Source organism: Perissodus microlepis, chromosome 22 (assembly GCF_051167445.1).
Source record: "Perissodus microlepis isolate ML-2025 ecotype Zambia chromosome 22, ASM5116744v1, whole genome shotgun sequence".
In the NCBI taxonomy this organism is placed as follows: domain Eukaryota; kingdom Metazoa; phylum Chordata; class Actinopteri; order Cichliformes; family Cichlidae; genus Perissodus; species Perissodus microlepis.
This window is the reverse complement of record NC_140481.1, coordinates 7945010-7962683: the sequence shown is the minus strand read 5'-3', so window position 1 is coordinate 7962683 and position 17674 is coordinate 7945010. Positions and strand designations below refer to the sequence as shown.

The 17674-nt window shown below is 39.0% G+C and overlaps 1 protein-coding gene across 1 annotated transcript; it reads left to right on the top strand.

Annotated features, from left to right (window-relative positions):
* The first annotated feature begins 10633 nt into the window (after positions 1-10633).
* Positions 10634-16505, top strand: sh3bgrl3 (SH3 domain binding glutamate-rich protein like 3). The gene is made up of 3 exons (XM_084919795.1): positions 10634-10774; positions 12870-13037; positions 14113-16505. Exons 1-3 carry the CDS (start codon positions 10730-10732, stop codon positions 14176-14178), a joined length of 279 nt encoding a protein of 92 aa, XP_084775921.1. The 5' UTR covers positions 10634-10729; the 3' UTR covers positions 14179-16505.
* Positions 16506-17674: the final 1169 nt, after the last annotated feature.

Genomic DNA, 17674 nt, shown 5'->3' with positions numbered 1-17674 from the left:
GCGCTTAAGCTACGACCTTGGTTCCCCGTTTATCTGCTCCTGCTGAGATGGGGCAGAAAACCTCTCCAGTATGTTCTGTTCTCTTCTAATCAGACAAATAAGGCGATGACTTTCTGCGAACAGTATTTCTTATAACTCAGCAGTATAATGCATCATAAAACAATATCATTCATTCACAATAAATCAGCAGTCTAATGTAATGCAAATCAGTTTAACAAATGCAATAGTTATCACCTTCTTCTAATTCAGGAGAATAATGCAAACTAAAACTACATAATAATTCACAATCTTTAATTAAGGGTCTAACATGGCATAAAATAGTCAACCTTTATTAAATATGTCTCACGTTTATGCTAGAGCCACTTTCATTGTGTTGTTTATCTTGTGCAGAGGGACTGTCACAGTTTGCCGAGGCAAACTGCGTGGAGTGTGAAGAGTGGACCCAGGTGCAGACATTCTAAAACTTAAACTTAACTGATGATGAGCTGTTTATTAAGGCAGACAGAACAGTACAAAATAAAAGGGCAAAAACAATGCAAACTAAGCAATAACCTAAACTGGATAAACTAGAAAGAAAGCACAAACTATGAAAACCCTGGCAAACAGAAAAACAAACAAAACTCTAAACATGGCAATGATGATGAGCATATATACACACACATACATATATATATATATATATATATATATATATATATATATATATATATATATATATATATATATATATATATATATATATATATATATGTATATATATATATATATATATATATATATATATGTATATATATATATGTGTATATATATATATGTGTGTGTGTGTGTGTGTGTGTATATGTATGTGTATATGTATATGTATATATGTATATATATGTATATGTATATATACACATATACATATATATATATATATATATTTATACATATATATATGTTTGTATGTATGTATGTGTGTATATATATATATATATATATATATATATATATATATATATATATATATATATATATACATATATATATATATATATATATATATATATAAAACAGGAAACATAAGACGCAGACATGACAACCTGAACTAGACAACGTAAGACACAGACATGAAACACACGAAGGGCAAAGGAGATTTAACATGGGTGGAAGACACAAGGGGAATCTAATAACAAAGAACTAAAACAACCTAGGCATGATAAAAAAAATGAACTTAGAAAACCTGAAGGGCTTAAACTTAAACTAAAACTCAAAACGCTGGGTCAAAAGACCCAGGATCATGACAGAGACAGACTATATGCAATATGTGATCATCTAACTGTCACTAGTTTCTGCTGCTATGAGATGATCCGGTTTGTGATAGTTAATAGTGTGGTACAGCAGCTGATCATAACGTGTAAAAGACTGTCTTCTCACTGTTTTTTGGAGCACCTATGTGTACATGCATATCCTCTAATCTAAAACAGATGCCAAACCTGACTGCTTGTTTTCCAAGGATGTCTCAGTGGTTAATTGGTCTCCTTAGCAACCCTTTACACAATGTTCCTCCTGGCAGGGCATCAGCTGTTATTTACATACTGGTTGGAAATGCTTAGCAGTGAGATGCTGTACATATGTATTGATAATTAGCTCAGACAAGTAGCACAAATGAAATCTGTCTGCTAATTGTACCTTAGATAAACAACGCAGGCCTGTAACTGAGAGAGGACTCAGTACATGTAAAGGATTCAGTGCCAAACACTGAAGCATGTTGGTTCTTACTTCACCTAGAGGGGTGAAGAGACTTGGGTGTGAATGGGAATAATGAAGCTCCCAAACTAGCTGAATGGGAGGGTTTGGCATCGATATCTTGAGTCAGCTACAGCTGAAAGTGTCCTTCTCATAAGAGTCGTATCTGTCGTGATGAGCTTTCTTATTGGATCAGGAATGAGATGACTGACTGAGATTATCACTTTTCTGAGACGATGCTGTAATATCCCTTCAAAGCTGATTGAGCTGCTTTAAACCTAAAGGCTTCTTTTTACCCACATTGGTCTAAGGCCAGCTTTAGGGCATGACTGGGTAGCTAATGCAAACTGTTTCTCCAGTGTGGGAACTGCAATTCACTCTAGAGCTGCAGGCATTGAATGTGCCAGCTTTTGAGCCAATGACAGAGTTAAGATGAAAAAATAAAAACTTTCTGTCTGACAAATGCTTTGGAGCACCCAAGTAGCTGGTTAAACCCCTTGCAGTTTCTTTCAGTACTTAGTGGAAGGCAGGGAATTCAGGGTTCAGTCTGTGAAATCGAACACACCGTTCTCTCCCATTTTAATCAGTAATGGGGTAACTTGTGTTCAGTTCATGCTCAGATTTGTTTTCTGTTTGCAGCATCCTCAAGTTTGAAGTCCAAACTTCTTTTTAGAATAAGAAGTCTGTTCCTGTATCCTATTGTTGGTTTGGCTGGTTGGTTTCCGAGTGTTTCTTGCAAGATATGACTAACAAAATACAATCTAACAGCTCTCTACTATTCACTTTACTTCTATTCAGTTTAAATTATATTGTCCCAGTTCACAACAAGGTAAAGGCTACAAAACCCCAACAATCACACAGTAGCCTTTGAGCACACACTTTGGGACTGCCTTTGTTCATGTTATGTTTGTTAAAATTAATGCAGTACTCAGGGGCATTACTCTTCTGACTTCTATGAATTCTTTTGGTAATAGACACATTTGTTTTACTTAAGGTGCAGTGTTTTAATGTGCCTATATTACCGTGATCAGCGAACAAGAGAGGTTTTGTGTTGGGATTTTTAATTGGTTTGCAGCTGACAATGTTATACAAATTTTCCAAACTGTGAAAATGATAGATGTACATTTGTTCTTTCCTACTATTCTAACTGTTTGAAAATAGATCTTCTCTTGAGCTTCATGTGCTCCTGGTACTTCAGTTAGGTTTATGATGTCATCTTCAGTGATAAAATAATAAAATGATGGCAGAACCTGCAATTTGTTACTGGTCAAACCTTTAAAGTAAGTGATAAAACTGATGAAAACAGTTTGCATCAGTCATCTACTGACAATCACTGCAACCATGTTCATCAGCCTGTAGCAGATCTGGCAGGCTCCCTGGTTGCTGACTGAAACTGCATCCTCCATTCCTGACACTGAAGTTTCCTTCTACTTCTGTTAAAAAATTAAAAAAAAAAAAAACTTAACTAAAAGTGAATAAAACTAATGGTCAGTAATGGTGGCTTTGATTTCTGTATCTCAATGGTTGTGCTGCCCCCTCAAATGTCAGTACCGGGATGTGAGTGTGGTATACTTGAGCTGCTCAGGTATAATCTTTCTAAATATCCTTGAAGGAATCACTGGGTTTGATGCACTTTTTTTCCTTTATTTTAGAAGTCTTTGTTGTTGTTGTCAAATTAATGTAATTTCATGTATATGGTTTGGAGTAGAACCTATGATGATTTAGACCTCACAGGGTGAACCCAACACAGAGGAAAATTACATCAGGATACACCTCACGCTGAACATGAAATGCTGATTGTCATCTGTATGTTCAGAATTCAAAATGAAATTTGTGTCAGACCTCCCTACCTACATATTATATTGCCAAAATCAATCGCTCGTCTGCCTTCACACACATAGGAATGTAAGTGACATCCTATTGTTAATCAATAGGTTTAAAATGATGTCGTCCCCTCTTTGGGGAAGAGTTGAAGCTGCAAACCACAAAGATTAGAAGTGTGTTTTTGGGGAATTTGTGATCATTATTCCAGAAGTCTTGGCATGTAGTCTCCGCTCTAATTCATCCCAAAGGTGCTGGGTTGAGGCCAGGACTCTGTGCAGGCCTGTCAAGTTCTTCTACACCAAGCCTGCTTATCGATATCTTTATGGACCTTGTTTTGTGCATTTGTGTATTTGAACAGGAAGGGGCCATCCCCAAAATGTTCCCACAAAGTGTGGAGCATGAAACTGTCTTGGCCCCTCAGTTCCCTTCAATGGAACTAATGGGCCAAGTCCAAGTCCAGAAAGACAACCCCACGCCATAATTCCCCCTCCACCAAACTTTAACCTTTATAACATTCTCCTGGCAAAACCAGACTCATCCATCAGATTGCCTGACAGAGTGGCCTGATTCATCAGTCCAGAGAACATGTCTCCACTGCTCTAGAGTCCAGTGGCAGCATGCTTTACACAACTGCATCGCTTTGCATTATGATTGGTGATGCAATGCATGGACACAACTGCATGGCCATTTAAACCCAGTCACTTCCACTTTGCTATAATACCACTAATACCACTGTGTAATATTTAGTGGTGAGGAAATTTCACAACTGCACCTGTTGCACTGGTGGCATCCTATGGCAGTACCATGCAGACCCATTCTTTCACAAATGTTTGTAGAAGCAGGCTGCATGTCTAAGTGCTTGATTTCATATGCATGTGGTCAGTGAAGTGATTGAAATTTGTACCCTTTCCTCATTTGTTCTGTCTTCCAAACTGTGTTGACTTTTATTATATTTAATTCCTCCTCTAGTCCCATGTAGATCTTTGCTGGTAAGAGTTTGATGTTCAGTTTTATTGCAAAGGTTATGACATACTGCATATGTAGATCTTTGTGCAGCATTAAATACTTTTTATTGCTTGTGAATATTAAAAGTATTTAATCATCATTCATTAATATATCATCTCTGTCTTTTATCGCTCACAGACAGATCTCGCTGTAGACCAAAAATATCTTTCTGCTGCCCCCAAGTGTTCATGAAAGTACAATTCTCTAAATTAACAGATTTGCAGAAAGGCTTTTATTATTTCTCCAATGAGCATGTTTCCTTCCTCTGGTGTAAACCTGGGAGATAATATTGTTCCTCTGGTACAACTTTTTGTACAACAACATATACCAATAAACAAAATGTGTACACAATAATGAATAGTGGGGTTATTTTGCTTTGCACCAATTCCAACAAATATTGACCCTCCTAGCTGTAGTTAGTGCAGAAGTCATAAAAGTGCAGACAAATGTAATGTAACTACTTTTTTTGCATTAATTCCAGCAGAAATGTTCTGGGCTCTTCTGCACAGCTCAGTTACTTGTCTAAAACCCTAAATCAGCTAAATAATGGGACTATTGGACCCTTTCCCACATTCCTGCTTTCTGTCTAACACTAGCCACCCTGATTCAGCTGTGCTAGTTACATTTTTTTACATATTACTTAATAAGGCTCAAAATACCCATTAAATCAAATCATGCAATAATATACAGAAGACTTGCCACTTTCTGAGTGTGGTGTTATTAAACAGAAATGTAAACAAAAGACTTCATAATTCAGGGAAAACAAACAACCTTTCAGTTAGCCCCTCACCAAGAGGTCATGTTAAACCTAGGCAACATTTGTTTGATATTCATGTAACACTCACGTATTCCCCTTTCATATTCCAGCAAGTTTTACTGTTGTTAAATGTTATTTCAGCTGTTCTGTCCAGTAACCATCTTTATTTTCAGCAGGGCTGCATCCATTTATGGGTGCATTTTCAACCCACACGTTTCTTTTGAGACATGTGCTGTGTCACTTCATGTAATTCGTTTCCTCCATGTTGAAAATTAATAAATATGAAGACAAATAGTAAATGGGCCTAAATATGAAAGAATATATGCTTTAAGTAAATATAATATTTATTATGTGGTTTTCCAGTCTTTTTATTTGCTTTATTGTTGATATGTCCACAGACCTTCCAGGTTTTTTCACGCTAATTGGCTAAAAGTTCCCATCCTGTGGTGCCTTTTAAATATTAGAACCAGCCGGTGTTTTACAGCATCTCAAAGGATTAAAAATGCAACCCAGTCTCACATAAAGTGGGATACCTTTTTTTAAAAAAAAAAAAAATCATTTACCTTATGTTTTTATTTTGTTGTACTAATGTAAGGTGACTTTGAGGGTCTTTAAAGGTGCCTATAAATAAAACTTATTATTACTATTATTACTACCTGGTCATCATACTCACCAAGGCTCTAAACTTAACTTAGGCTGTATAAAAAAAGATGCATGTATCCACTGGAACATCACTAATTGGCTTGCTGACTACCATTTAGAAGTTTTAAAGCTAGCTAACTTATTAGTAAAGCAATTAACAATAATATTAACTATTAGGATAGCAAAATAGAGCCTTAAAAGAACACGGACTCCTTAATGACTTCTACTACAAACAAATACTGTACAAGACTGCAAATATTTATGCTGTAGAATCAAACATTTTATCATGGAAGTCCAATTGGATTTACTTGCTCTTAGAGGTGGCTGGTTTTTAGACATATCTGTTTTAAAAAATCACTCTCTGTCATGGTCTGGGTGGTTTTCCACAGCATCGGCTCCTCCCCACTAGGTGGAGTCTTTGTTGTTCCTCACCTGATGGCAATCATACCGGCAGTATTTATGACCTGTGCACTCAACTGGTCTTCGCCAGATTATCTGCCAACTTTACTCAGTTCTCGGCCTCACGTCTGTTCCTTGGTGACTCATCGTGTATATTAACCTTATTTCCTCTGTTTTCTCGTCAGCATCTGAAACCCACCTACCAAGCTCTCCTGGATACAAGTTTGAGCCGCCGGTAATCTCTCGCTTTTTTCGAATTGCCAGTCTCTCCTGCCTGCCTCCCTGCATTGCACGCAGCACCCACCTGGACCTCTCCTGCCTCCCTCCTCCACGCAACCCCCACCTGCAAGCTTGTAAGACAGCTCAGTGTATTATTCTCAGATTCACTGGCAGCTCTCTGTGGGATTCCCCTGACTGCTCTCTCCTCTGTTTCAGTGCCCTGGCCAGCCACAGTTTCCCCTGCCCAGTCCCTGCACCCAGTTATCCCTGCCATCTAGTCATAGTCATAGTATTTTCTCTCGCCTCAGACGTCTAGTTTATGTTCCTTAATTCTAGTCTGAAATTTCTGTTAGCCTCTGAGCATTGTAAATAAAGACTCTTTTCGTTACACCGCACCTCTGGCCTCCGGGTTTGAAACTGCACTTGAGTCCATCCCATTTCCACGGGCCACTGTGCCATGACACTCTTGTTTTTCTGGCAGTTTCATTTCAATGAAGAGAGGCAGAATATGAACCAAAAATCCATAAAAGCACATTGCATTTTTTTTTTTTTTTTTTTGCCTGTCCCGTTTGGCTCTTTTGCCATTAGAATTATTGTCTAAAGGCGAAGAACGATGCCCAAGAAGATCTCTTGATCTCCAAGGATCTTGGTGAGAAGGTGAAAACGGTTTGTGCAAGGTACTTTGCAACTCCACCCGCTGGATTTGTAAGAAGGAAATGTATGGCTAAAGAAGCACATTATGATCATGGAGTTGCCAGTCTCCAGACCTCAGTCCTCTAGAAAATCTATGGAGGGAGCTGAAGTTTTGAGTCGCCAAGCAGCAACAGCAAAGAAACCTAAAGGATTTACAGAGTTTAAAGAGAATCCTCTTTTGCAGACCAAAATGTTCAAATATAAATAAAAATAGAACAAAATACATAATCCTATAACTTGAGATTAAAAGTTATGAGTATTCTACAGGGTGAGTAGAATACTATGGGTGCCAGGTCCGAGCATTCCTAGATGAACAGTTTCCTGGAAAGTGGATTGGTCGTCGTGGGCCAGTTGAATGGCCTCCAAGGTTTCCCGATCTGACCCCCTTAGACTTTTATCTTTGGGGTCATCTGAAGGCAATTGTCTATGGTGTGAAGATACGAGATGTGCAGCACCTGAAACTACGGATACTGGATGCCTGCGGTGTTGCTATCAGTGTGTGAAGAGCGGGAGAAGAGGGTTGCATTGACAATCCAACACAATGGGCAGCACATTGAACACATTTTATAAGTGGTCAGATACTTGTAAATAATTCATGAAAGAATAAAGTTACGTTGAAACCAAGCACACCATTGTTTTTCTTGTGACATTACCAATAAGTTTGATGTGTCACACGGCCCTCTTCCTATAGGGCTTTGGAGCGTGATGTCATGGAATGTGATCTCCCACCATGACAGTAGGCCAAACGAAGCACACAGAAGCGTCAGCTATGGTTCGTATGTACTGTGTTGTTGGTTGCAACGTTAGATCACACGATAGGGAAGGCAAGAAGCTGGAAAATGGGCTCTCTTTTCATCGTTTACCCTCCTGGAGGCAACGGGAGGGATCTCATGTATCTGATATTACTAAACGAAGACGTCAGGCTTGGATTGCAGCGGTCAGACTCGGACCGGCACCCAAGGCGAGTGCAACGAAAGCGAAAAAGAGCACCCATCGGAGGTAACCCCCGCCCTGAACCAAACGAATCACAGACCGGTACCGGTCCGTGGCCCGGGGGTTGCAGACTGCTGGTTTACACCATGCTTGGAGCCCATAGCTTGTGAGCAGTGGTGCTACAACAATGCTAACATGTGCACAAGATATTTGGTATAACATGACTGGTACTTAAAAGAGTGGCTTCCAGTGCCTTTGCAAAACGCTGGTTTGAACTTGCTTCAATATCATTAATGCAGCTGCTCTTCTGTACTACTACAACAACAACTTGATGCATGCTCAATCTTCAGGCAAGGAAATCGCAGAAATTTGATTCTGTTTATCTGGACATAGCGTTTCCAGTTCTCTCGTGTATCTCCTACTGAAATCTCTTCATCCTGATGAACAGAATCAACTTTCTGGGCCTACTTACAGAAGTGTGGACCAGCAAATCCAACAGCAGAAGAGCCAAACAATCTAGATGTACAAGATACTTTGGCATTGTGCCACTTTAAGAGGATATTTTTCATATTGTTTACATTTATATCCTTCTGCTTGAACCATGTACTTTGTCACATATAAACAAAATAATGATATCTTACAAGTTAGGTTGTCTGGTATCTTACAGCAACATACGTGATATCCAGCAAGAGTTATTAAAATAATATAATGATATTTGTCATATAGACTATTTTGGGGGGATTGTACAGCCCAATATCAGAAAAGTTAAAAAGAAATTCAAGAAAATATGTGATGATGAATTAAGCCTGTCACAAGTAATGGATTCCATGTTGGAATAGGGTGACTGACAATGACTGGCTATGAAAAGTCTGTTTGGGAATGCATCATTGTTCCCCCACATAAGCTGGAAGAGGTGGCTGGGGAAAGAGAGATCTGGGTTCCTCTGCTTAGGCTGCTGCCCTCATGACCCTGACCTGGATAAGCAGAAGGATGGATGGTCTTTGCAAAATAAGTTTGTCCTTTTCTTCGTTTCTTCGTGTCCAGCCTAGCATACAATTCAGTATAAGCCTTTTCCGTTTTACTTTGTCACCACTCACTTGCCATGTCTCCCAGTACTCCTGCCTACTTTCTTCATCTCCCTGACTATTCCACTTTTTCTTTGCTGACCTCTTCCTTTGAACACTTTGCTATATTTCCTTATTCCACAACCAGGTCTACCTGTCTGCTTTCCTTTGTCCAGAAAACACACTTTCTTGGATACACCTTCCCTGGCAGCTTCCCTCACCCTGTCATTTGGTAACTTTTCCCTACCACGCAGAGCCTGTCTCAACTTCTTCCTGAACTCCACCCAACATTCTTCCTTTTTCTTCCTACCTTCACGTGCTGCTTCTTGATTTCTTGAGTCATGCAACAGCAACAAGCAATGCCTCCTGGCTACATTTTCCTCCTTCTTTCCTAATCCTTTCAGATTCTGTATAAGATATAGCCTACCTTTGTGCACCTTGCTACACTCCTTTTTGTCACCCTTTGTTCCCCCTCCTTCTCGAAATATGTGTTCACCACAACAATTTCCATCCCCCCCCCCAAAATCCAGTACCATTCGGCTCTCTTATTGCTTTGATCTGTATCCTCATGCTGGAAGCGAGTATCAAACTGCCTTTACTTTCTCTGGCAACTGATTGTTTGGAATTCTGCAAAAGGTGGATAAAATGTAAGAGAAAAATTAAGAAAGACAGGGTCTTAAGAGGACAAAATTAATAAAGTGAGATGAAGAAGGAGAAAGGGTACAAGAAGGAGGTGTGTAAGACTGAGTGAAAGAAGGTAGCAGCTTAGAGTGAATTAAATATATAACCCTATATGTAGGGCTGACAGGAGTTGATGCCTCACGCCACACTGAAACATGAATAAAGTCATGTGCTGTCTCTTTAAACTATGCACAGCAGACCACAGGATAGAGGAAGAGTAGAATCAAGTCTGCCCAAGTATAACAAACCATTTCCTGTCTATGTTCTCAACATTAAACATGTCAAAAGAGCTGCCAGTGATTGCCAGCGCAGATCTATGAAGCAAATAATAATGTAACTAATAACAGTGTTTAGAAATATAATTAATCACTGATTAACCTACCTAACCATTTTTTTTCCTCAGTCAAACAAGGGCCGTTGATGCCTTCAGACTGCTTTATCTCTGATCAAACATTCAAAACCTTCATAAAAATTGCTACTAGTTCTGTTTCTGTTACTATTGTATTCATAGTCATTTCAAGAATGCTGCAATTTGTGATTTCAGAGTCCACATATACATTTTTCTGGTACTTTAAAGGCAAATACGTTACTATAAATCTGTCTTAAATGTGTTTCCCACTTTTTAAGTTACATATGACTTCATGTTTTACTTGAAGTCGAAATGTCTTTTATTTTGAAAAGCCGACCTCGCCGGACGTCCTTCCAGGTTTAACAGCCACCTTGATAGCAGCGGGAGAAAGCTACTTGCAAGCAGATACACAAAGAGAGAGTGGAAGGATCTGCAGCTATGGGAATCAAACTGTACTACACCACTGTTACTGCCTCGAGGACGGTGAGTCAAGCAGCCATAATTGACAACATGTACTGTTATATTTATGCTTTTAGCTCCGGTGGCAGCAGCTAACAGTCCAACAGACACACCCAGCACCCTATCAGTAGTAAGCTTCCTCCTGACTAACAGTGCAGCGGGCCTATGCCTAACTCACTGCCCCTTTATTGCATTATTGAAACGTCAGAGTTATTAGTGTGAAAGCTCGATAATCATTAAAGTTATCATTGGGAATTAAATTTAAACTTAAACGACCCGTAAAGACAAAGCAGGTTGCCTTATTCCACCTAGCTTCCCTTGCCTTAGTTGGAGAAAGGTGTTTTTATGAAGCAGCTTAGCTAGCAGGTTTTTGCGTATAATTCTCCTTAAAGCGCTTACTTATTCTAATCAGTGAAATTCTCATAGTGTTATTGTGGTGCATGAGGAGTGGTTCATTGTAGCGAACACAAGTATCCGTTTCCTGTACAGAGAGAAGCGCACCAAACTACATTTAAAAATCTGGCAGCTGCTTGTTCTCGCTAATTTAAACCATAACGCTAAGGCCTGATATAAACAGAGTGTATCTAAAACGTCAGCATGAATCTGATTTACTAAACGGCACATGTTTCGAAGGAATTTGGATTTTTATAAGCGGCACACCCAATCCTCTATCTTCTTGTTCCAGTTATTCTAGATCGACAGTTAGCCCGTAGGGAATCGGTAATAAAATACAAATGTTCTTTAAATGAGAGCTAGCTGGTATTTCACATGTATGCCGAAGTAACTAGTAGAAAGTCTAACGTTAATGCATCAAACCACGTTATGTTGTCATGTGTGTATTTGTTGTATGGTCAGTGCAGCAAATTCTTGGATTTTGTAATAGAGTTTGGTTCATAATTTTCCACAGAATATATAAAGAAGGACTAAATGGAACAAGGTGATGTCCAGACTATCTGCAAACTGACATTGTACAACCTTTTTTTTTTAAACAATCCTTTTGCAGGACTTGTTTTGTTTTTGTTTTTTTTGAAGTTAGATTGTACAGTGGAGTGGGACTAACATCTGGTATCTATTAGCTGTGAGGAAATGCACAGTGAAAAGGTTGTAACAGGCGTTCATTTTTAACTCTTGCATGTGCAGCATTGCTTCTAGCTACGTGGTGGCTGCGGTGTGCTACACCCATCACTGTAGCATTTTTTAACCTAACTTATTTAAAAAAAAAATGATGATGCAACATCGTAGTTATTTAATACTTGTCTATGTTTCACTTTTGCTTTTTTATATTAAGACTAATGCAATTCCTCAAAACATCTTATTATAATTTAACTGCAATGGCATAAGTGTACAAAACATTTCTAGAATCACCTCAGTAGCTCAGACCTACATTATTACGTCAGTGTTTCCAGTCAGCTGCAGCACACATGAAACTTCTCATAATTCAGAGGTTCTTCCTAAAATTTTATGGAACAAATACGAGCAATTCCCCTTTTTTTTTTTTAGTTTAAGGAAATGAGACTGGGCTGTCTGTGTGTTGCCAGTTAGTGCTGTTTTTAGGTGTGGTTCCCCCCCCCCCACACACACACACACTTCCTGAGTCACCCACAAGATAGCAGACTGTCTACTACATCTATTAATCATCACATTTGTGTAACATATGCAACATAAAGCTGCAGCTTTTTACTGGCAGAGCATCAAAAATGCCTTAAATCATATTCTTTTCTATTACAGTGTTGTTCCTTTTTTTTTTTTTTTTTTTTTTTTTTTTTTTTTTTTTTTTAAAGAAGAAAAAAGGGTCTTGTTTTTTTTCCCTTTAGGGAAAATAGCATTACCAGGTGTATCTGAACAGTCCTTCAGAGAAGTTCAGCCTTCATCTGCCTCTTGTTTTATCACACACTGACTAAAACACTTATCAGCTTCACAGCTATCATGATTTTGCTCTGCTAAGCTCTTGGAAATGTAGTCAGTGAACAGCAGATTGGAAACTGTGGTGTCACATGTCACCGTATGCAAATTAAACACAGATAAATGAGTTGTCTGCTTCTTGTTAATTGTATTTGGGTTGATTAAGATCCTAAAACCCTTGTTTTGGCCTTTTTTGGGGGCTTTTTTTTAATGCTAGGTGAAGTCTCAACAGGCAGAAGTGATACGAATCCTTGAAAGCAAAAGCATCCAGTACGAGCTCATCGACATCTCTGTGGGCGGGGAGCTCCGTGATGAAATGAGGAGCAAAGTGGGGGACCCGACGGCAGTCCCTCCCCAGCTTTTCAACGAACACCAGTACTGTGGGGTAAGGAAAACGCGCGCGCGCACACACACACACACACACACACACACAGAGCCCTGTAAGCTGTCTGTAACGACTGAACATGTGTGAACACTTTTCAAAGTAAACTCCACCTGCAGGATGATTTAATCATGTGGTTGTTAAATGCATGTGTCCCTCAAATTTTCAGTATATCAGTAATCAATATATCATTAAATAGTTAACGCATGTGTCACTCGTTGGTTAGCCGTCGCTGTCAAATTGCTAAATGCCTTCAAGGAGGTTTGTTGAAGAGCATTTTTTTGGGTTTTATTTTATTTTTCTCTCTTGAAAATTTGATATCAAAATTCCACAGTTACTGCTTCTCTACTAAGTTGTGCCAGTATTAAACTGGTTGATCATTATACGCCAAGGATATGTGTGTGGAAAACTGAATTAGCATAAAAAGATGCCTGCGTTGGTGCTGCAGCAGTGGTTTCAAAATCTCTGCATTTGTATTTGAGATTTTTCTTGGTTACATTCAGAATCTGATGTTGCCTCTGTGCTGACAGCAGCTCCCACTCTCTGCAAAAGGACCTGCAAACTCAGTCACCTTTAATGGCCACGTTAGGGAGAAGTTTGATTTTCAAAACTTCAGCAGAAAGCCTTCTTTAATTCTCAACATAACGTAAATGGATCCAACAATAACTATAGAGGATAAAAAGGAACACGGTGGAGACGATACAAGAACTCTGTTACTTAATAACACGTAATAAACGATGCATTTAAAATATAAAAACTTTTGAATATATTTCAACAAAAAGTCTTGTGTTCTGACGTTCATTGTCATCCTCACAAATATCACATCAGGATGCAGGCGTACAGACACACACTCACATATTCTCACCAATAACGCAACGCTGAACTCATTGAAACAGTTGTTTTCCTTAACGGAGGTCAAGTTGTACAAAGTGAACAATACATTTACACGAGGCTCATGTGCTCTGCTTTTGATTTATCAGAGTGCTGCGTTACTTCCAGCAGTTGTGGGATTGTGCTGCTGCTGGTTTGTTGTTTTGTGTACTTATTAACACTGTTGGCGTTTTCTTCCTCTCGACAGAACTATGAAATGTTTTCCGAGGCAGTGGAAGCGGATACAGTGGAACAGTTTCTGAAACTGGCGTGAGGATGACGGAGTACCTTAACCCCATTTCCCCACCCGCCCCGTGTCCTATCAGAGTCCTGTTGTCCAGTCTCTCTGTCTCTCTCTCTCTCACTCTGCACCACTAGCAGTGACCACCCACTTTCAATGCCATAATGAAAAATGCCAAATATCATGAATACTACTAATCAGCAAAGACACATTCCCTGTAATGCACCATTACGCTTGAAATCAGTCTTACTCTCTTTTTATGTCCTTTTTTTCTCTCCATTTGATTCCTCTCAGATCTTATTTTCTCCATCTGACAGGCTAGTGTTAGTGCTCCTGGTCCATTAGGAATCAATGGGCTGTCTGAATATGCGGTAATTAGGTCGACTAATCTTGGCTGTGGCCAACTGATCGCCGGAGATTAAACTAATCCACTGGATGACAACATTTAACCCACAATCTTCCTGATGTGGCAGGCAGACCAGGCAGACCAAGCACACCATCATCCATCAGTCTTAACTACTTTTTGGCATCTTATTCTGTAGCCTTCAGGTTCCCATGTTGCACATTACAGCACACTGTTTGCACTTCATGTGGATGCAAATGTACAGCTAAGTAGCAAGGACTGTGAAGTCCCTCAATCCAATTAATTCAGAATTAGAGCAGCTAAAAGACAGATTTTAGGTGAAGCTGGTTTTTGAGAATTTTGGTCCATTGGTCTCCTTATGTAGGATGGGAGCTGACCTACTTAAAGGAACGGTGCCACCAGAAATCAAGTGTGTGTTCTTCACAATATTACAAATAAAAGCTAAAAATAATTAGCTTGTGTGCAATGCGTTAAAGCTACCGTCAAGTTTTTCTGTACCCAAAAATACATCGTTCTGTAAGTCTAATGCAACGACTTATACAAAGACAACTATTGATAACATTTTAAATGGTCCATTGTTTACATACATGTTTGCTAGCTTGTAGGCTTGTTTTTTGTCTGTCTGCACATGGCACTCTACTGCCACTAATGTCTGTTGGCAGGATTGTGTATGACAGTGTCCATCAGCACAGTGTAAACCAAAGGCAGTAGAATTGGTGGACATAGCTGCTGTGGTTTGTGAAAGTCTCTTATGAAGCCTCGAGATGAGTGAGCTCATGGCTTTACTGCAGTATTATTCCACAGAATTACATTTTACTTCCCTAAACCAAGAAAAATAAAACACTGTGGGACGCCATCAAAGTAAACCTGCACGCTGCATTAAAAAAGCAATGTCTTTGGATTCTGGTCAAAAAACTATTTAAAAAAAAAAAAGGTTGATATCTTAACTGAACACCAAAGTATTACATATATATATTTATGATTTATCTCCAATGGGCCAAACTTACTAAAAACTGGTTTACGCCTTAAAAAAAAATACATACATTTCAATAAGCAGCTGCTTATGTTTTGCATCCAATAGAGTGGGATGAACAGATTTCTTTATGTTGCATTTGGTGCCAATCTGTAATACATTCTAGCTGGTGGATGCTCACTGCAGTGTTAGCACTTACCTGCCATCTTCTACATTTTTCCGTAGTGTTCCTGTTGAACTTGAAAGCTTCATTTCTGGCACTGAGGGCTGCTCTGTGTTCATCAACACGGGGCAGAAAGATGCAAAAGAAATTAGAAGAGAGTTAAAAAACAAACAAACAAAAGATCTGAGTGATCTGGCTTTCAACCGTGTATCTTCTCATTCCACCGTCTATTTCATCTTACGGTTTCATCTGAATAACCTGGCATGAAGATGCAGTAATGTGACTATGCACTGAAACCCTGCCTCATTCTGAACACAGATGTAAAGGTGCAAGCAGACATGTTTGTACCGACCTGAATTAGTCTTACCAGCCTTAGGGAACACTCACCACATGGGAAAAATGAAGGCTTCACTTATCTGTGCTTTTTATGCATTCATGTTATTACGCTAATTATCATTAGTTTACTTATATTGATCATTCCATTTCTTTTTTCCCTGTTTAACTGAGAACAGCCCAGTTTCCCTGTCTCACTCATAGCACCCGTCAGTCCCCCTCGCTGTCATACTCGTATTGTTACGGTTTGGGATCACCAACGATGACGGCCTTCACACACAATGTTTGTGCACTGTTTTGTAAGTTGATGGTTGTGGATGTTTGCCTGTTATTGATGTATAATCACTATGAAACATGGTTCAGACATTCCACGTCTCTCTCTGAGCTCCTGCTTTGCTTTTGGACCAATTCCCCTTGGCCAAAAAAAAGAAGAAAATAGGGAATAAAATGCTGTTGTCTTCCAAGAAGATTGTGAAAAGTGATTTATGGGTTAAAAAAAAAAAATGAATAAAATGGAGTTGAATCTACCTGTCTGGACTATTCTTATACACATCCCTATATGTATTATCTGTTTGAGTGAAAGAAGGTCATTTTAATTTGCAGATCAGTGCTTTATTAATTTTTAGGCATCTTCATGCATGAGACTCTTAGTTTCTTATTCTCAGTTTAAATGCATAACCAGCTGCATTTGGGTAATTCTCGAAGAAATGGACAACACATAAATAAGGTGAAGAGTGGAGACAGAGCTAAGACAAGTGACAAGGATGAGTGAGAAGGTTTACAAGACTGACCTGCTATGATTTATGGTTTGGAGATAGTGGCACTAATAGAAAGGAGGGGAGGTGGCAGATGTTAAGATTTCCATTGGGAGACACAGGATGAGAAATGAGTTTATTAAAGGGACAGTTTAGGTAGAGGAATTTGGAGAGAACCTAAGAGGAGTAAAGCTAAAATGCTTTGGACATGTGCAGAAGAAGGTAGAAGGATGTAGCTGGCAGGAGGGAAAGAAAGGAAGGCAGGAGGGAAAGAAAGGAAGACAGCAAAGAAGATCTATGTACAGATAGGGTGAGACTAGAGGCAACTCCTAAAGGGAGAAGAGGAAGAAGGAGAAATTGGTAACATTAAAATTCACATTGAAGTTGGTATGTAGTATGATGTCGCTTGAGTGCAATGGCTCATTTGCCAAAAGGCCAAAGAACTGAGTGAAGACTTGGGAGGACCAGGAAACCTATGACCCCTCTTTCAATCCAGGGGCTCGATGCGGACATTCTGGAGGCAGGCCCGGCCCTAACCAATCTGGCGCCCTAGGCAAGATTTTAGATGGCGCCCCCCTACATCGGCAGTGTAGTGTATGTACTCACAAGAAACCGAATAGCTTTGTCTTTGACCTTTTTTTTTTACTTAAAGAAAGCAAATTCACAATCAGAATAATTAACAAGATAAAAAAATATATGAATAAATAAATGAATACAAAAAATAAAAAATGAATATATGAAATACAATAAATTTTACATACATAAACACAATAAAACGTGTCAACAAGTTGGATAAAATAAATTAAAAATACAATATAAATAAGGCACTGCACAAAACAAGATATTAAATAAACCAGTATGACTTTAACAACTATATTACAAGAAAGGGGATCCTACAGAGTTCTCTAGTTGTGCTTTTTAATACTGCATTAACTAGAATG

What these genes read in the sequence shown, in the direction of transcription:
- sh3bgrl3 (XM_084919795.1), top strand. Translation starts at nt 10,730, where the DNA reads ATGGGAATCAAACTGTACTACACCACTGTTACTGCCTCGAGGACG. An exon ending in CTGTTACTGCCTCGAGGACG is followed by an intron (nt 10,775 to 12,869) that starts GTGAGTCAAGCA and finishes TTTTAATGCTAG; the next exon opens with GTGAAGTCTCAACAGGCAGA. An exon ending in ACGAACACCAGTACTGTGGG is followed by an intron (nt 13,038 to 14,112) that starts GTAAGGAAAACG and finishes TCCTCTCGACAG; the next exon opens with AACTATGAAATGTTTTCCGA.